This window comes from Lucilia cuprina, chromosome 4, assembly GCF_022045245.1.
Source record: "Lucilia cuprina isolate Lc7/37 chromosome 4, ASM2204524v1, whole genome shotgun sequence".
In the NCBI taxonomy this organism is placed as follows: Eukaryota; Metazoa; Arthropoda; class Insecta; order Diptera; family Calliphoridae; genus Lucilia; species Lucilia cuprina.
The window spans coordinates 81,293,131-81,313,688 of NC_060952.1; the positions used below are offsets into that span (position 1 = coordinate 81,293,131).

The following is a 20,558-nucleotide window of genomic DNA, read 5'->3' on the forward strand; positions in this document are numbered from 1 at the left end:
TTGCTGTGGTTGATAGAAAAAAATATGATGTTAGTTGCATGAGGTAGGGACACCATTATTGCAATGATGTTACCAGTGCCTTATGTCAGATGGGACTTATGTGGAATTATGAACAGAGTAACATATGTACCCAATTAGTAGTTCAACGATTAGCATATAAAAGAGATAACTTGATCCCATGAACAATGTGTCGTCTCTAGTTCAGTACCAGTTGTTAAAAAAAGATCACTGTGATGTCAAACATATAATAAAGATTTCTCTGCAAAGTTCGAGACTTCAAGATCTGCAAATAAAGATCTTCATTATCTTACAAATATTAATGTTAGTAGATTCACACAAATTTTTGATTATTTAGGCGATCGTTTCACTTACGATATTTCCTAAATGTCAGCAAAAATATAATGAAGATTTCTCTGGAAAGTTCGCGGCTTCAAGATCCGCAAGAGTAGATCTTCATTATTCTACATATATGAATGTTGGAAGACTCATAATAAGTCATTGATTATTTAGAGGTACTGCTCGATCGTTTCACTTATTTCCTAAATTCAGCAAAAGTTCGATGTTTATTACGATCCACTCTTTTAGTGAAACCCTAAATGCTAAAAAGTGCACCAAGTTGTATAACACAATTTATATTTAGTTTATGACAAAAACAAATGTATTCATGGTTCATACGTTGGATGCACGTAGCAATTGAAAATTGCATTTAGTTGCAACTCTATCATTTTGTGCAAAAAGAGGTTGAAATATATGAATTCATTTTGAGAAATTGCAGTTTGAGAGGAGCGTTTGAAATACCCCTGGATAACAATAAGGATCTTTGTGTTCACACGTAACCCAAGCATCTTTGCAAATATTCTAAAATCTATTAATCATAATGTTACCTCATAAATCCTTCATCATTACCTTATAAGTAAATCTTTAAAAATTAATTACATTTCAAAACAATTATTTAAAAGTCTGTCTAACAGCGAAAGGAGACAGGAAAAAACGAACGACAAGCATGTATATTATAGAAACCGAAATGGTAGTTAGTATTCATAATCATCTTGACACTCACTAACAGTACTTGTAGTGCCATTTAAACACGAGTAAAAATAGAAGAAAAAACCCCTCAATTTGCAAGACTTCAGGTAAAGGTACGAGCAAGATAGACCACTTTCTTCCAGATATCACATTTCAACTTAACACACACACACACATACTAAATAGCATCATCAATATCATCAGCAGTAGTAATGTTATATCAACTACTTTCTTTACTTTAACATTTAAAGAAACATGTTACAAGAGATTCATGTCCAAATGTAGAAATTCATTTTAGTCAACCTTCATGTGCATCCCTGCAGTTTTCAGCAGTTAAAGTAAAAACATAGAAGAATCATAAAATATTTTATTTTTTCAACTTTTTTGAATACTTCCTTGTTAGACGATGACGACGACGAACGGCCTTTTGAGCAATTACAACTGACATTAAGTGCGTAAATATACAATTTATGAGCCATAATGATGGCTAAAAGTATAAGTAGTAAAGAAGTGGTGGTAGTATGAACAGTAGTAGTTGTAGCTGTCATGCTGTGTCAGTTGGAGATTGTTTAATTTTCTCTTTTTTTACTTATTTATTCGTAACTTAATTTACAATCACATCCTCTTAATTTTTTTCTCAGTTATTATTACACAATCCTTATTTGTTCTTTTTTTACGTTTTCGGTGTATCCCAGCAGATTGTTTGTTTTGATTTATAGTAAGGAAGAACATTGCTGAAATTTTCCACAAAGGTTTATATTTACAGATATTCTTTGGAAAGAGATTGGTTCTGATAGGTCCTGATGAAGACATGGATCTTTATGTCCAGACAAGGCTGAATATTGAATAACAATGCAACAAGGTTTAACCAAATGTCTTAAAACATAAACCATTACAAGATATCTTCCAAATGACCGTTGTCCACTTGAAATGTAGTCCAATATACAACAGTTTGGTCACCGAGATACTGATAATTTTAAGCAATGGTTTGGATTACTTAGGTTGGTTAACGAGTTAGTTCACTGTGCGCGAATAGTCAAGTAGGGTTTAAGAGACTACGTTTTGACCGGACCACTTATCAGATGTAGTATTGCATAGTAATACATCCGGACTATAGCAGGATATCCTAATCCTTATCCTGATATCAGCTATAAAGTAACTGACAAGAACACGGTTTATTTTAACGGATAAAGCAGGGCATTCGAAGAGTGGATGGAAGTACTTTTCCTCCTTTTTTCTATCTTTTCAACTGCGACAGTATTCATTGAAGGGAAGCCCAAGCCGATGTCTGCCTACTCCCCAGTGTCCTGTTATTACTGCTATCAATCTCGATATATCCCGTCTACTTCCGGATAACAGAGATACAAGCCGATGCATAATGATTAAACTGCACAAGAACCGTCAACAACTTGTTTTGATCTGGCAGTGTTTTATTATCTGGTAATCTAATACGGTAGCGCTATGTCAGAGACAATAATGTCAATTTCCATTTTTATTTTATAATCAACAGCGTTCTAATCAGAAACTTTGAAGAGTATCCGACAAATCCTCACAGATATATTAATAACAAATCTAGGATTATCTTGCCGATATTGATTCTGATTCTGTTCCATGTTGAATATTTTAAGGAACTAGATACTCAGCTTTCAAGACCAAGAATAAATCGAGGCACATACAGATACCCTTTTCTGAAGTGAAGTATATTTTAGATAGAGATTTTCGCATCAATCGAAATAAATAGCAATCAAACGGGGCAGGACGTGGACTAAAAGGTAAGTGAGGTATAAAATTTCAACCACAAGTTTATTCGTTTTGAATTCTGTAAGTATAATTCTCTTTCTTGTAGGAAGTTCTAATGAAATGATCATCTTTCGAGACCAAAAACGAACTTCTGATTCCCTATTCTGATGAGAGGATGCTTTTTGTATCACTATACAAGGGGTAGAGTGAAAAGGAATGCTGGAAAACTTCCCAACAACTATTTTAAGTTGGAATATTACTCATTCATGTCTAGCGGCATAATCTGGACGTTTTTAAAGCAATGTTCGCTTCAAACGCAAGCATTATGACTGGTTGGTCCTTAAGGTCCCTCCAAATACAAAACATTTTCTTAGCGCCACAAACCATAATCTTTGATGTCGATTCGGGCGGTCTTCATATACAATGTCTAACGTAGTGAATCCATATTTCGTGACAAATAATGATTTTGTACCAAACACGATCTTCTTTTATACCATTTTATACCTTTTTATCGACATGGATATGTGGCTTTGATGTAGATTTGGACGGTCTTCACATAAGATATTGTATCTTATGTGATGAATCCATGAATCATTTATAGCGTTCTAGCAGCATTTCGGACACGTAAAATCGTCTTTCAAGGTGTCACGGCCTCAAGTCGTATGGTATCTGCCTTCATTACTTGAGCAGAATCAGTTATAGACGGTGCAGGTTCCCTAGTATTGGACAGTTTTAAGAGGCTTATAACATAAATAACCCTTAAGGTCTTCACATACAATATTTAACATAATGGATCCATATTTGATGGCAAGTAATCATTTAGACAAAACACAATCATCTTTTAAAGCTTTCTAGCAGCATTTCGGACACGCAGAATCGTCTTTTCAGGTTTCACGGCCTCAAGTCATATGGTATCCAATTACACTGCTTCTGCTCGTACAATTTCTGCCTTCAATATATCTTACGAAATATCGATCTTACGTAATGGATCGACATTTCATGTCAAGCAATGATTTGGACCAAAGACAAACTTCTGTTATAGCCTTATAGCATTTCGGACGCGCAAAATTGTCTGACGAGCTTTCAGGGCCTCAAGCCGTATGGAATCCAATCACACTGATTTTATATGAATCATTCAGCTAACAGTTCTGCCTTTAATTCATGGGCAGAATCTGTTATAGACGATATATGTTCTCCGTGATGGACTGGACAATTTTAAGCATCTCATAACATAAATAACCCTTAATGCCCCACCCAATACAAAACATTATTAAAGTTATGATTCATTAGGCAAAATTTCAAATAAGATCACTGGGATTTCCTCGAAGAATATTCAACCGATGAGATATTAATTTGTTGAGTAATAGAAGATTTAAATGTTTGCCATGTTTTGCGAAACATTTTAAACATTTTGCTGGGTTTTACTACCCTTAATTTTATATAAAATAATTGCGTATGCCATTTTCATTGTATGTAATTTGAAGTTAAATAAGCAGACATCATTCATATTTAATTTTATATACAATTATGTAAATGACCACTACCCCTTAAGCGGAATACCTTACTACATAAGGGATCATAATGTTTAAAATTATTTTTCTATTCACAATTTTTATAGTTCAAGTTTTTTTACTTATATTTTTTATGCATTTGACTTAACATCAACGTACAAGTTTTTTTTTTATTTCAATGATGGCAAAACGAGTTTAAGAAGTAATTCAACAGGCTTTTCATGTTCAACAAAAGGGAGTTTGTATACATATTGATTGAGAAAGTTTACCAGTTTTTTCCTCTTGTTGAGTTGCAGGGATTTTTTTATGGTTTACCTATTATAAAAGAATTTCTCTACAATGTATTTAGGGTATTTGTCGTACTGTATGTTTAAACACTTTAAGATTAATTGATTTAAATTGTTCATTAAGTGTATTATTTTATGGGATAGGATTAGTTTTCAATAGATTGAAGGAGTTTTCTTACAAAATACAATCAAAATTGACAGACCATGGCGGCCATGTTGTTTTGGCGGCATATGTCAAGTTAGCCGATCTTCTTTAATTTAACACAACTAAGCACTCGTGCAAATTGATCCGTATTCTTTAGCTGATCTTCTTCAATTTTATACATCCAAGCACTCGTAAAAATTGTTCCATATTCTGACTAAATAGAAATATAATGTTGAATCTTTTTGAATTATTTTAACAGGAAATATCATAGACTTCTAAACGTAAATTGCCCACTTAGATCATGCGATCGTATTCAGCTTGATCTTTTCTATGTGAAAATCGTGATTGTCTTGTGAAAGGGTTGAATGATCTGATATGACAAATGATATTGGGGTTCCAATAGGTAGGCAACTAAACGATTTCTGAATCAGAGGCGCTATGAGTGCCGAACATATAGATATCTCAGGTGATGTTGACATAAATTTAGATCTTATGATCGTATGCCACATGATCTTTTCTACGCCGCAAAATACTGTAATCAACTAAACAAGATCACAAAATAGTATATTTAAACCAGCCACGGATCCAGCTCAAGATTTTGTGCAAATTTAAATAACAACCAGTTATTATTATGACAACCATCGTTGTAATTTTGACATTGCGTCGTTGTCATTTCGATTGAGCTTTGTATCATTTCGGCAATGCCTCGTTGTGATTTCGACAACGAATTGGTTGCCATTTTTATAACGTTGCGTTGTCCGATAACACAGTATTGCCGTAAGTATATAGTCTGACAACGGATGTTATTGAAATATTATAAACACTTTGGTGTGTATAATTTGAAAACATTTTTTTACTCTGTGTAGATTATTTCTTCTGAAAGACTTAATTGTTTTTTTATGTTAAACTTTCAGCTGGTCTACATGATCGACTGAGTGCTCGCGAATTTGATTCAATTGATTTTAATGATATGACCATGTGTTCCCAACAGGAAGACGCAATTGCTGCATTGATCGTCAATATATTTGTACGATATGGAAAAGTTCTTGAATCACAAGAACTTTAAAAAGTATCTAAACGACTTTCGAAAGGGCTTGTTTGACAAACCCTTTAAGGAGAGTTAAACTGTTAACTGATCCGATTTTAAGAAGATTTTTCATCTTGCTCTTATCAGGGTCACCCCATAGGATCTTAGTGGTTCTACCCACTGTTTCATTATTCCAAGAGGCCTTATGGGATTCTCTCATCCATATTTTTAGTTTAGCTTTTGTTGCGTCCAATGGTTTTGCGTTTGTCAGGTTAACTGCCTCGAGCTTCCTTCCTTTTAAATCTATTACATTCGCCCTTTCGTTACCGACTACTTCAGAGTGTGCTGGTACCCATATGATGTGAACCTTACCTCTGGGAGAGTATTCAGTTAAAGCTTTCTTACAATCCAATACGGTCTTAGATTTAGTTCTATTACCCAATATCGCCCTAATTGCCTTCTGGTTCTGGATCTTTAATATAGAACCCCAGCCACACTTTATCTTCTAATTTAGAGCAATCAGAAATACTATTTGCAAGAACGTCGGACTATGAAGGAGATTATATTTAATTGTGTTTTGCTGATTTTTTTTATAAGGAAATCAAAATGGTTCTGGATCTTTAATATAGAACCCCAGCCACACTTTATCTTCTAATTTAGAGCAATCCATATAACAACGAATTCCTACTAGTATTTGCTCTAATATTCCTCTAATATTCCAATCATTTTAACTTTAGAAAATTAATCTTTAGACTTCAGGAAGATCCTTTTTTGATCTGGCTTGAGTTTTTATGATTTTATTACAATGAACTCGCTTACAATATTTTAAGTTCAAATCCTATCAGAAATACTATTTGCAAGAACGTCGGACTTGCAATTAGTACTATTTAATTGTGTTCTTATGACTTTTTATTTTATAATTGAATCTAAATGTTCATTAGGTTATAATTTTTTTAAATTCTAAAAAAATAATGCCATTTCTACAAATAATCAAATTTAATTAAAAATGCCAAAAAAAAACTTACCAAATTTATTTAATATTTAAATGAAATCCTTAATGGTTGTTGAAAATGTTGCTTTCAATTACAATTGTTTAAAACTAACACTTCAATTAATTAAATTCACAATTTCTTTTGAATATATTAGATTTGAAATGTAGATTTCAACACTTCAATTATTTAATGAATTTATTAAAAATTTGTTATATACACAGTTGTTATTTAATAAAGTTTAACACACATGTATAACTATGTATTTTTTTATTTATTATTAAAATTTTTATTTATTAAACTTTTGCACTTGTTTATTTTTTATTAGATCTGCATATTTTTTTTAATTTTTTAAATTGTTTTTTTTTTTTTTTTGCTTCTGATAGTAATAAATGAATAGACATTAATCAGTAGTAAGTAATATTTTTTTTAACTGTTATCAATTGTAAATATATTGAATTATAACCAACAGCTGGTAATTGAAAGTAATTTCGTTTTTTTAATATTTCATTGATAAATTATTTTATTTTTTTAAGAATTTTATTTTTCTAGTTAATTAGTACAATTTAAACCTGAAAATAGAAAAAAAAATTTGTTAAACAGATATAATAAAGCGTAATGTTTTCAATTACATATTAAGTTTCTTTAAAAAAAAACGTCAACAAGACTTTTTCTAAAAATTAAGAAAATATGACTAATAATAATAAAAACAAATAAGTAATTGCAATATGAGTACCTAAGTATTTAGAAAAAAAACAAAAACGTATAAATTTTGTTGACGACTAGTTGTCTAAGTTAATAATTTTTCATAAAAACCACTGACCCTGAGTTAGTTTTATTCGTTGCAAGACAACAAACCGCACATTAAATTAACTTAACGGCAGAAAGAAAAAATGAATTTGTTTGAAAATAAAATTAGATTCTTGTAGACGACAGACCGACTTGTGCAACCTTAGATAAGTGTCATAATAAATACATATATAGACATCGTGCAAAAATGTTTCAAATATAGTCATATAGTCGAGAAAGTTCAAACTTTTTATATCAATATGTCGAAGTAATTGGGAAGTAAAGGACTCACTTACCATATAATCGAAATATATTCCTGCATTCAGTTATACTACAATCGAAAGAAACGAAATTGTTCCAGTAAAGTTGTAGTTCAGTTCTAGTTCAGTTCTAGTTCAGTTCTAGTTCAGTTCTAGTTCAGTTCTAGTTCAGTTCTAGTTCAGTTCTAGTTCAGTTCTAGTTCAGTTCTAGTTCAGTTCTAGTTCAGTTCTAGTTCAGTTCTAGTTCAGTTCTAGTTCAGTTCTAGTTCAGTTCTAGTTCAGTTCTAGTTCAGTTCTAGTTCAGTTCTAGTTCAGTTCTAGTTCAGTTCTAGTTCAGTTCAGTTTTAGTTAATTTTTAGTTCAATTCTAGTTCGTTTATATAATAGGTTTTGTAATTTTACATATATAGTTCTTTATCCCACTTGGTTCTACTTATATTGAATTATATCAAATTTTTTTAGTTTTCCAATTTAAATTAAATTATTTATTCCTTGTTATTAAATTAGTTAAAAATATTTAAAAATCTATAAACTTATCGTATTATCCTAGCTTTTTTTCTAAAGAAATAATTTTTACACTATTAGCTGATTCCTAAATTAGCCTTTTTATTAATATAGGTATAACTCCTTATTTGTTGTTACACCAAGGTTTTAAAAGAAATTCCAAAAATGTTAACATTTATTAACAACAAAATCCAGTTGACAACACTTTTGTTTTCATTTTATAACCATTTTTAAAATATTTGCCTTTAACATTTTTTTTTATCTACACAACATATGATCATTATTCATTTTATTTTTCTAAATAAAAAAACTTAACAAAGTTAGTTGTCTTTAGAAATTTAAAACCCCAAAACGACAACAAAAACTTTAAATATTGATAACATTATGAAAAGTGTTAAAAAAATAAAAATGCACAATAGGCAATAAGCAATAGGTACATAAACGGAAAGAAAAACGAATAAATAAAATTAATGGACACAAATTAATAACTGACTCAACATTTAAATGACAAGTAAAGATGATTATAAAAGAAATTTTTGTTATAATTGGATCCGCCAAAAGGTTTTTAATCTATAAACAATAAACAAATAAAACTTGTATGTATTGGAAAACTCTTAACAAAATCTTCTTGCACACTCACACTAAATATTAAAAGAAAACTACATTAAAGGTGCAAAACTATTAAATTGAACGATATAATGAATGAATTAATATAAAAAGAAAACAAACAAAAGATAACCAAAATTTTCTATAGATACCTATTTAGTTTGTTTCTTTTTTTTAAATAGACCGGTTTATAGACAAACAAAAACATTAAAAAATAAATAAACAAACAAATTGTTTTATTGACACAGACCGACCGACCGACAGAACGTCTAAACAAACTTATTTTAACTGGCCGACACTTCGGTGATCGTCCAAATAAATAAATAAATAAACAAACAAAAGAAACGTATAAAACAGAAGTAAAATAAAAACAATAACAACAACAACTACTAACCAAAACAAATACAACGTGTTTCCGCACATTAATTTTTTGGCTGCTTATTACTATTTTGCAAAAAAAAAAAAACTTTATATTTTCGGCATTTTGTTTTAACACTTTACTTATTATTTATTTAAGTTTTTTTGTTGCTCTATTCCAAGATGCACTTAAATTACAACCACAGACAATAAAAATTTTATTGTTACCATGACTTATCAGCAAATTTATTAACACACACAAACACACTTTATTATGTTTCCTTTACACTGTTTGTTTTGTCGTTTTTTCACATTTTTTTGTTTATGCCAAAAAAGTTTGTTTGTTAAACAAACAATTTGTTTTATATTTAGTTTAATACACTGCGTTTAAATAACAATATTTAGTTGCCTTTAAAACTTTTTTCCTCCACCGGTATTAACGTCCGTTTTACGCCAAGAACTCGAAGAAACTAATTTTAATATTTTGTTTTGATAACCAGTAAGGTTAATTTAGCTACTTTTTCTGTAATGTTAGCGTTTTTGTAGAGAATTGAGCGCGGAAAGAATATTATACAATTCTAGCGATTTATTTAGTGTTACCATATGTTAAGCAATGACAACTATTTTTATGTTCGTTACAGTTTAAATGATAAAAGTAGTTTTGTGTGTGTTTCTATATTGGTTTTTTAAACATTTGCAATATCTGGAATAACCTAATTGTAACAACAGTCTAATAATGATAGAGAAAGTATTGAAGTTTTCGAATCGAGTTACAGAGTAAGCCTCCTATAGCCAATAATGGTCAGCCAGAAGACGTATTAATGACTTTCTTGGTCATCTTACTTAACTAATTTAGATATTTGAGTGTCAATAACATAGCCTAGGTAACATTTTCGCCTAAGTTCTTTATCGGTTAGAGTCTATATCGATTGTAATTCTGGCAACAACTATTCTTAAAGATATATATGTTTTATCGATTTTGCCATGAACTTCGTTTTCTTGACATAATTAATGTCAATAATTGGAATAGTTTCTTTTTAACTATGACGGACAGTGATTAGTACTTGAACTAGGGTTCTATAGTTGAAACGAAAAGTCGACTTTTTGCATTTTATGAAAAGTCGACTTTTCGACTTTTTGCATTTAGTTAAAAGCCGATTTTTCGACTTTTTTCATTTAATTAAAAGTCGATTTTTCGACTTTTAATATTTTATAAATAGTCTACTTTTTCCGACTTTTCGACTTTTTTCGACTTTTATTTACAAAGTCGACTTTTTTCATAGACGATAGTCGAGTTATCGACTTTTTTGGAACAAAATAGTCGACTTCGACTTTTCGACTTTTTTCAACAAAAAATCGATTGTTCGATTATTTGAAAGTCGATTTATAGAACCCTAGTGATTAGTACTTGAACTTTTTGAAAAAACTACATTACAAAATCACTAAATAAAATTCTTATAAGAAATGTAAACATCACTGTTTATAACATAAAGCATAAATGACTTAACTGTTATAGATAAAATGAAAATAAACACTATTATCATGTATATGTACATTGTTGATAATAGTGTTTTTGTTAATGCAGCGCTTGATAGAACACATTATTACCTTAATTATTTTAACGTTATGTATTTATTGTAAAATTTTCTGTAAGAAATCATTTATTACAATTATAGCTATTACAATTATATTTTAGCATTAAAACACTTTTAATAATAAAAATATATATATTTCTGTATCAAAATACATGTATAAATTATATAAAAAAATGTGATACTTGGTAGACCAACACCAAATTAACTAAAAATTTTACAATTTAGCTTGCAACAACTGTTTCAAATGAGTATCGAAAACTTGATTGACGGGTTCTTGGTTCAATTCACATTTGCGGGCCTCCTCCATAAGACGTTCATAGGCACGACCATCATAGCAGCCTAAAGTAGAACCTAAAACACGATCATGAAATTCAAAACCATCAACTAAAGCCACAGCATTTGGCCTAAAAGCCAGTAGCATGTCTTCGTAGAGTCTTTCTACTTGTTCGATTTCTTTGGCAGTTATTGAACGATTAAAACGTAAAATATCATCCAAGCTCGTTAGGAATAATTCCAAGATAAAGATGTGTAGCAGCTGTTGCATAACCGGTTTTAGACTATCATTGAATTTCCCTTTATTAATCTGTTTGTTAATCTCTTCGTAAGACATGCGCGCCAAAAAAGCTTTACCATGCATTATGGCAGTTTGTGTTAATATCAGACCAGCTCGGTTGGCTCCCTTTTGTGCCGATCTGTCGGGTTGTGCTTTAGTAAAAGACCGTTGTTGTAAGAAAACATATTTAACACGTTCCAGAGAGGTGTATTCCAAAATTTTAACTATAGTTTCCAAATTCAAAGACCATTTAACTTGCCCACTAGTACGCAAGTACACCACGGATTTAGGCAAATATTTACGTCTAATACCTTCCTCAAAATATTTCACCAAAAATCTAGCTGTTTGGAGTAAAAGTACTGTATTTTCTCCTTCATATGTGCAAGCTGCAGTTGCGCTACCGTAAATGGCCATAAAATTGGCCGAATTTAAGTAACCATGACCACCACATGATTTCCTCAATGTTTCTACACCTTTGGCGGCCTCATGTGAACAAACGGCTTTTAAGCAGCAGGATAAAGCATGTAATTCGGACAGATTACGTTTATTACCCTGTTCGAGTTCCTTGTGTACTGTACGATAAAGATCCCAAACATAGTCTGCAGCTAGACGATAGAATATTCCCTTAGCGATTTGAGGGAAGACTTTATGCTGCTGAGTTAGAAAATCTAATACTTGTATTTCTTTTTTCGGGGCGACGGACTCGATACCTTGGCGGCGAATAGCGGAATATCTATTAAGAAAAATATAGAAATTATATATTTTATTGAATTCAAAGACTTTATCTATATATCTATCTATCTATCTATCTATCTATCTATCTATCTATCTATCTATCTATCTATCTATCTATCGATCTATCTATATATATATCTATCTATATATCTATCTATCTATCTATCTATCTATCTATCTATCTATCTATCTATCTATCTATCTATATATCTATCTATCTATCTATCTATCTATCTATCTATCTATCTATCTATCTATCTATCTATCTATCTATCTATCTATCTATCTATCTATCTATCTATCTATCTATCTACCTGTCTATCTATCTATACTTACCTTGTAGCAATTACTGCCGCCTGCAGTAGGTTAAACGAAACATCTTTAACGATATTTACACGAACATAGGACATAGTGCTGTACAACATCACAGGTTCTGGCCCCTTGACAAAAGTACCGTCGGCTAAAACTTGATTATGTTTTGAAAGCATTTGCTTCAAAGGTATGCGAACATTTTTCAAACCCAAAAAACCATTATTGACACCATTAACACCAAGTTTAGGGCCAACATCGCCTACATCTACGCCCGGTTCAGGTTGATGAGTTTTCTCATTACGTATACGCACCAAAAACGGTTGTAGACCATAGTGTTTGTCCTTAATATATAATTGGGCCATTAGTATCACCATATTGGCGGTATGACCCAAACCTCCGGGCCACCATTTATAGGCGGTTAATGAGGGAGTATTTAGAATAAACTCCCGTTTTTCAATATCATAATCAGCCCTCGTTTCTAGACCACGTATATAAGTACCATGACCCAATTCAGTTTGAGCATATGTGCCAATAATACCCTCCATATTCCAAGCTTTCTCTAACCACTCACGACATTGCTCCTCATTGGACTGACCCAAGAGGGCCGTTAAAAACATCGAGAAATGTAAACGTAAGGGAAAATTCTGTTGAAACAATCCCGTTCCCAATGGGCCACTTAGTAAGGAACGAAACAAATACATATCTTCTATAGATGTTGTCCTAACACCCTGTTTCTTTTGCTCTTCTCCATACCATTCTCTTAGTTTTTGTATAACTTTCGTAGACTTTGCCGTAGTGTACTCATATAGTTGTTTATGTGTGTAATTCATAATATCTTTGGGATCATCGAATTGTGGATCGTCAAAGAAAAGCTTTTCCAAAGCTCTACGCTTGTAAAGTTCATCTTTACCGCACGACCACCATACAGCAAAATCTTCACTCTTTATTGTGGCATTTTGTCGTTCTTTTAGCAGATCATTGTTTACCGTCATTATCAGAGAGTTTGTGAGATTGTCGATCGTTTATAATTTGTTTATAAATAAAGTAAAAAAGCAAAACAAGTAATTGCAAAAAGAAAAATATTTTGTTTATTTCTGCGTTTCTTAACAAAATAGAACTTTGCTCTATCGCTTTCAGTAAACAACTGTTGATTGTCGTTCCATTCCATCACCAAATTGCATTTCGAAGAGCCTCTTATCAAACACAGCCTGCCTGTTTTATTATGTGTGAGGCTAGTATGTATGTATTGTGCAATTAATGTATATGTATGTATATTTTGCGGCAAATATATATAGATATTATGTATTTAAAGAAACCTGCTCTTTGGAACTTGTGTTGTATTAAATCTTTTTGCAAAACTTTGAAAATAAACAGTAAAACCTCTATTTCAATCATTCCTTGTTATGACATAAACTATTGCTTCAAATGTGGATGTAAAAGAATCAAGTTATAAAAAGCATAGACTAGTGATAATTTAGGAAATCAAAAGATTTATAATAAGTTATTAAAAATATAAAAAAATCGAATACCCTTATTCATAAACAGCATTTTATTTTATATAAAAGGTTTATAAAACAAATTTTCCATACGAAATTTCATTTATAAATCGTTTATAAAATAAACATTTGTTTATGAATATGGGGGTGAGTATTTATAAAGTTAAATATTCTACTTCTAATAGTTTCCCAGATATACGAATTTTTGTGTATAGGAAGTGTCACAAGTGTTTTCAGATTGTGGTCTTCTAACTAACATTTTCTTTAATAAATTTTGGATTTAAACCGCAGTCATCACTGTGAGCATGTAGTATTTACTTAAGTGAGACTAAGGTCCTGGCTATAGTGAGAATATACACTTTTTAATTATGTAAGACTAGAGTCTGACTTACTGCGCATATAGTTTTAAATATTGGATGACTCTAGACTTAACAGTGTGACTTTAATCTTGACTATAGCTTGGCTATCGGTTTGCCTATCAGTTTGACAAAAGTATTGACTATAGTGCAACGACACATAGTCAAGACTATGGCTATAGTCTTAAATATAGTGTAGCTATTGTCTTTACTATAGTGAAGCTATGGTCTAGAAATTTTAGTACTTATATATACTATAATCCTTGACTATAGTCTTGACAAAAGACTTGAATATAGTGAAATTAAAGTAATGATGCCATAGTTGAAGTTTGTGAAGTTTTAGTTTTGTCTATAGAGTGAGACAATATTCTTGACTAAAGCGTATCAATCATGATCTTGACTATAGTTTGGCTATCGGTTTACCTGTCAGTTTGACAAAAGGCTTGACTATAGTGCAATGATAGTTAGGCTTAAATATAGTGTGGCTATTGTCTTTACTATAGTGAAGCTATGGTCTTGGAATTTTAGTACTAATATACTTTGGCTATAATCCTTGACTATATTCTTGACAAAAGACTTGAATATAGTGAAATTAAAGTACTGATGCCATAGTTGATATTAAAATCGTTGGTGAAGTTTTAGTCTTGACTATAGAGTGAGATAAGATTCTTGACTAAAGTGTATCAATCAATGAATCAGCAAAATAAATATAACTTGCATTCTCGCAAGATTTTTTCTTTTATGTCGCTCCCTATTTATTTCTGACTAATGATACAGATATTTGAACAAATAGAAAAGAAAGATTATAAGACAATTATTTTATCTGTCTATTGACTATTCTATGGGTCAGTGCTCTGAGTAGTCGATACACAAGTCAATATACATGTTTAAAGACTAATCTTTTGAATATTCTATACACTAGTATATTGACTATTATATATACTAGTCTATGGACTATTATATAGACCTGTCCATTGACTATTTTATAAACTAGTCTATTGTCTATTCTATAGACTAGTCTATTGAGTTTTCTACAGACTAGCCTATTGACTATTCTATAGACTAGTCTATTCACTATCCTATAAACTGGTCTATTGACTATCCTATAGACTAGTCTATTGACTTCTCTATAGACTAGTCTATTGACTATTCTATAAACTAGTCTCTTGACTATTCTATAGAATAGTCTATTGACTTCTCTATAGACTAGTCTATTAACTATTCTATAGACTAATCTATTGACTATTCTATAGACTAGTCTTTAGACTATTCTATAAACAATTATATAGACTAGACTAGACTTTGACTTTGAATTATATAGAATTATATAGACTAGTCTATTGACTATTCTATAGACTAGTCTATTGACTCTTATGGACTATTAGTCTATTGTCTATTGTATAGACTAGTATATTGACTATTCTACAGATAAGTCTATTGACAAGTCTATTAGCTATTTACTATACTAGTCTAATGACTATTCTACATCCTAATAAATTGACTATTCTATAGACTAGTGTATTGACTAATTTAAAGACTATTCTATAGACTAGTCTATTGACTATTCTGTAGAAATGTTTTAAATTACATTTTAAATCCATTAAGAAAAATATTAACAATTTATTCGATTGCATTTTATTTTTTTGCTTAATTGAGCTTTATTTATTAAAGTTTTTTGTTCAAGAGAAAATATAAATGTTATTTAGTAATAAGAATAATATTAGTAATAATTATGGATGTTGTTTTATTTTATTTTTTTTTTTGTAATGCTATAGGCAAATAGGTATTTTCAAATGTTTTACATATTAAGTAAAAACAAACAACAAAATTAAAAAAATATGTAATTATTATTATAATTTTTTTTAGATATAATAATGATGTTAAGAGAACATAATAAAAACATACCGACAAAATCCAGAAAGAAGTTAACGAGAGTTACGAGAGGTCATTTTGAAGTTTCTGTGTGTGAGTGGGTGTGTTAACGTTGTCCTATAAAGGCAGGTCAGGGACGTTTGAGAGAAAATTGTTTTTCTTTTCCAGAAGTAACGAACGAAATAAGAGAATTATGAATAAATCCTGAAGGTTAGCGGATTAGTTGTTGGAAATGAAATCCAATTTTTTTTTTTTTTTTTGAAGAAAAAATTATTTGAAGAAGTGTTGCCTTTGAGTTTAAGTTTTTTTTTTTTTTCAAAGAGAGGATTAAATAATTGTTTAATCCATATGGAGAATAAGTTTGATTTATATATTTTTTTATATATAAGAACAATAATTGAGATCCAAAACTGTTTATAAGAGAAGAAATCCATGTTGAAATATCCTCCCACGCTGTCCTAATACTCAATGGTAAGAGATTTTTAATGAAGGTCCAGAATAAAAAAAAAACGCCTATAAAACTTACAAATTAATGCGGACAAATATACTAAAATCCTGCTGATACTCCCAACTCCTCCAGTTTATGATTTACAAATTCATATGAAATCCTTGAAGTTATAATTTGAAAAATATTTAATTCCATTTAAGCAAAATCCATTCGCGTTTTCCTTTTCTTTTTTTTAATCCATTTTTTTTTTCTCTAAAAATCCTTTCAAGTGAATTATGTCCAATAATTGCAAATCCATTTTTTTCCTTTCCTTTCCTTTTCTTTTTCAAATCAAATCCTTATATCCGTTTCTTTTTAATAACATTCTATAAATCCTCCTTTACTCCTTCCCTCCAATTCCAAATAACATTTCCATCCATTTGAAGAGGAAAGAGAAGAAAAATTAAGAAAAATATTATTATTAATATATATTTTAATACATAATTTAGTTGAATGTTTATACATATTTATTAAGTTGGTTTTTTTTTTAATAATTTTTTTTTTGTTAATTAAAAAAATATGTTAAAAATGGTTGAATTTTATTTTTCAGGTGGTTATTGTTATTATGTTGAATCCATTTAACAAGGAAAGCATTTCAATAAACTCCTTAGATGTGGAGCAAAAGGTTTGCTTTCAAAAGTTTTGTTTCTTTCCCTGTTAAATGGTGAAATGTTTCATTTTAGTTTGTTTTTTTTTTTTTTTGTAATAAAAGAATTTTAACAAAACAAATTGTTGTTAAATTGTTAAAAAATCAAGGAATGTTAAAAAAACATAACTATTTAAAGACCACAGTTGAGCTAAATTATTAAGAAATTGTTTGTCAACCTTGATTTTTTTTTGCAGATTTTTTTAAACTTTCACTTAAGATGTTTAAAGGTGGAGAAAACAACAAAGCTTCTTAAGTTTAAAACAAGCTTTTGATTTGTTAATTAATAAAGAAAATAAATGTAATAAATTAAAAAAAATTAAAGAAACTTCTTTGTTCATTTGCCTTTCAAAGCAAAAAAAATGTAAGAATGTTTTAAACGTTAAAATGTTTTGGTGACTTTTGTATTATTAAATTAAATTTGTTTTGTTTGTTTGTTTTTTTCTACTCTTATGTGATTTTCTTAATGTTTTAAAAATACGTTTCTTAAGTTTTTCTTCCAAATAATATTTGAGTTGCTAAATTTTTAGGTTTTTTTTTTTGTTGTATCTTTAGTTAGTATTGGGGTTTTTTTCTCACGCATAATATTTATATATATTGTTTTGTGTTATTTTAAAAGTTTGAACGAGATCGTGACCTTGAAAATGTTTGTCGTCGTACTGGCGAATATGTTGGTGATCCACGTCTTCGGGGACGTGGTGAGAAGGAACGTGAACGTGATCTATTAGATAAATAGAATATAGAAATAATTTTTTGTTTTAATACAAATAAGGAGAAATAAGGAAAAATTACATATAGTTTTAAAAAATAAAATATTACCTGATACCCATGCCGCCACGTCCAAAATCTCTTCCACCCATGCCGCGGTCTCCATCGCCACAATCCTCACGTACACGTATATACGACACTTCACCCTAAAGAAAAAAAAATGAAATTATTATTGAGGGTTTTATTTAAAGTCATTTAATTAGTTTTTGGAGGTAAAGTAAACAATTATTATTAATAAATAATGAAGTTTCGCATCCATAGAAAATTTCGACGATTCAGTTATGATGGTAGGGATTACTGGAAACATAAGACTTGAACTGAACTAAAACTAAGCTAGAACTGAACTAGAACTGAATTAGAACTGAACTAGAACTGAACTAGAACTGAACTAGAACTGAACTAGAACTGAACTAGAACTGAACTAGAACTGAACTAGAACTGAACTAGAACTGAACTAGAACTGAACTAGAACTGAACTAGAACTGAACTAGAACTGAACTAGAACTGAACTAGAACTGAACTAGAATTGAACTAGAATTGAACTAGAACTGAACTAGAACTTAACTAGAACTGAACTAGAGCTGATATAGAACTGAACTAGAACTGAATTAAAACTAAACTGTTACTGAAATAGAACTGAACCACTTTACTATTTAAACGATGAAGCGTCATTTTATTCAAATTATTATTGAATGTTTCTACATAAATTGAAATTATTTTTAAATGGTTCTGTCTTTCATTGTTTGTAAATAAAATTATATCTTCTTCCATTTGTCTTTATCGTTCATTCAATAGGTATACAAAAGTTTACACTTATTATAGTTTCTCGGAGTATCAATGCATACACACCCCCTAATAACCCCCTTTTAAACATTGAATCATAAATATTTCTGATATTAACAAAGGACACTACTACAAAGTTATTGCTTAAAGATTCAAAAATATAGTCGCAAAAAATGTAATAACAAACTATTGCATATCCCAGTTTTATATGATAATCCACCCCTTTTTTAATATGAATCATCTTAAAAATTCGTATGTATTTAACAAAAACTAACTACATCAAATAACCAATTTCATAGTAATATTCTATACTAAATTCCCAACATACACTCACCTCATGCGAACGAAAACGTGAATCGTCAAGCTTTTTAATGGCATATTTCATATCTTCATGACGCAAAAACTCCACAACACCAGTACCATCTTTATAGGTATCGGCAAAACAAACATCACCTGCTTCACGCATATGATCTTTTAAATCTTGCCAAGAGCCTGAAGGTGGAAGGCCCGTAACCATAACACGATACTGAGAACGTTTTGTGGGTGGACCACGACCTCCACGGCCACCAGCACCATCTCTACCACCACGGCCGCTGCCACCGCCTCCACCACCACCGCCACCATCATTACGATTGCCACGGTAACTGCCAGGACCTCCGCCTCTTGGAAATTCTACTCTTAGTCTGTAACCATCATAATCGTAACCATCTCTAGCCTTAACAGCATCATCCGCATCTCTATAGTTTTTCGAAAAAAAAAATTAAAATAATATTAAAACAATTTTATTTCACTATACAATTTCTATATTCAAACGAAAAAAAATCAATATTACAGGAATAGCATATACAGCTTATGCTTACCTTGCATCTTCAAATTCTACAAATGCAAATGGCGGACCACGCCGGTTCTTTAAATCGACAAATGTTACTTTGCCAAATTTATGAAAAAGATCCTGAATATCTTTGGTCCGTATATCGGGTGGTAAATTGCCAACATAAATGCGTGATTCAGTACGTGATCCCATTTTATTTAAATTTTATGAGATTTCTTTTTGTACAAATGTTATTGTATAGAATAGTTGAAATTATGTCGATTTATTTCTTTGTCTTTTTCCCAGTTTTTATTATTTTTCCTTCAGCTCTTTTTTGCACCACGATACTTTTTTCTTTAATAAACGACCAGAGCCCTGCGCCGACAAATATTACCGGTGGTGGCTGACACTAAAAATATCGGCGTCGGCTTAAAATCGATTGTAAGCCGGCTAAGTATTAAATACGCTTAATTTACAAATTTCAAAAGAATCCGAGAGATAAAAAAAGTGGGATTTGTATATAATTTATAACAGCCAAGCGCAGAAAGAGAGTGGTGAAAAATGAAAACAAATTTATTTTATATTGTAAATTATACAATATATGGCAAAATTTGTAAGCCTTATTAGGCTGAAAAATTTTCGGCGGCGGCGGTTTTGACATTTTGTTCGGCGGCTAGACTTAGTCTGCTTAAGGCGTATCGTCGCTGATCTCTGCCAACGACACAAACAAATTTCGCCATTTTTTGTGTAATGCCAAATGTACAGCGTTGTATGATTCGGTAATGTAGGCACAGCAGTGTAAGGTTGCCATCAGCGAAAAAAACTTGAAAAATTATTGATTTTCAATAATTGGGTTTATTTTAATGGCGACTATTTTGACTGTTTTTTTTAATTACAATAGCAT

At 30.6% G+C, this 20,558-nt stretch overlaps 2 protein-coding genes and 1 long non-coding RNA gene across 3 annotated transcripts in view; all 3 read right to left on the reverse strand.

Annotated features, from left to right (window-relative positions):
* Nucleotides 1–9,706, reverse strand: part of LOC124419619 — a 63,217-nt gene extending 53,511 nt beyond the window's left edge. Inside the window, exons 1-2 of the long non-coding RNA XR_006940731.1 lie at nt 9,278–9,706; nt 6,762–7,297 (exon numbers count right to left, since the gene is read on the reverse strand). This is a non-coding gene — a long non-coding RNA (uncharacterized LOC124419619). The remainder of the gene's footprint in view (nt 1–6,761; nt 7,298–9,277) is intronic.
* Nucleotides 9,707–10,947: 1,241 nt separating this feature from the next.
* LOC111686122 (probable peroxisomal acyl-coenzyme A oxidase 1) lies at nt 10,948–13,590 on the reverse strand. The gene is made up of 2 exons (XM_023448427.2): nt 12,460–13,590; nt 10,948–12,121 (listed from the first exon to the last, which is right to left on the reverse strand). The coding sequence occupies exons 1-2, from the start codon at nt 13,425–13,427 to the stop codon at nt 11,050–11,052; spliced, it is 2,040 nt and encodes a 679-aa protein (XP_023304195.2). The 5' UTR covers nt 13,428–13,590; the 3' UTR covers nt 10,948–11,049.
* Nucleotides 13,591–15,915: 2,325 nt separating this feature from the next.
* LOC111686120 (serine/arginine-rich splicing factor 1) lies at nt 15,916–20,017 on the reverse strand. Its single transcript, XM_023448425.2, has 4 exons — nt 19,704–20,017; nt 19,178–19,580; nt 18,112–18,206; nt 15,916–18,013 (listed from the first exon to the last, which is right to left on the reverse strand). Exons 1-4 carry the CDS (start codon nt 19,865–19,867, stop codon nt 17,905–17,907), a joined length of 771 nt encoding a protein of 256 aa, XP_023304193.2. The 5' UTR covers nt 19,868–20,017; the 3' UTR covers nt 15,916–17,904.
* Nucleotides 20,018–20,558: the final 541 nt, after the last annotated feature.

Excerpts from the sequence above, each read along its gene's own strand:
- LOC111686122 (XM_023448427.2), bottom strand. The coding sequence starts at position 13,427 with ATGACGGTAAACAATGATCTGCTAAAAGAACGACAAAATGCCACAATA. Across the intron at positions 12,122-12,459 it reads GCGGCAGTAATTGCTACAAG|ATATTCCGCTATTCGCCGCC; the intron begins GTAAGTATAGAT and ends TTTTCTTAATAG.
- LOC111686120 (XM_023448425.2), bottom strand. The coding sequence starts at position 19,867 with ATGGGATCACGTACTGAATCACGCATTTATGTTGGCAATTTACCACCC. Across the intron at positions 18,207-19,177 it reads CACGTTTTCGTTCGCATGAG|GGTGAAGTGTCGTATATACG; the intron begins GTGAGTGTATGT and ends TTTTTTCTTTAG. Across the intron at positions 18,014-18,111 it reads CGTGGCGGCATGGGTATCAG|ATCACGTTCACGTTCCTTCT; the intron begins GTAATATTTTAT and ends TTTATCTAATAG.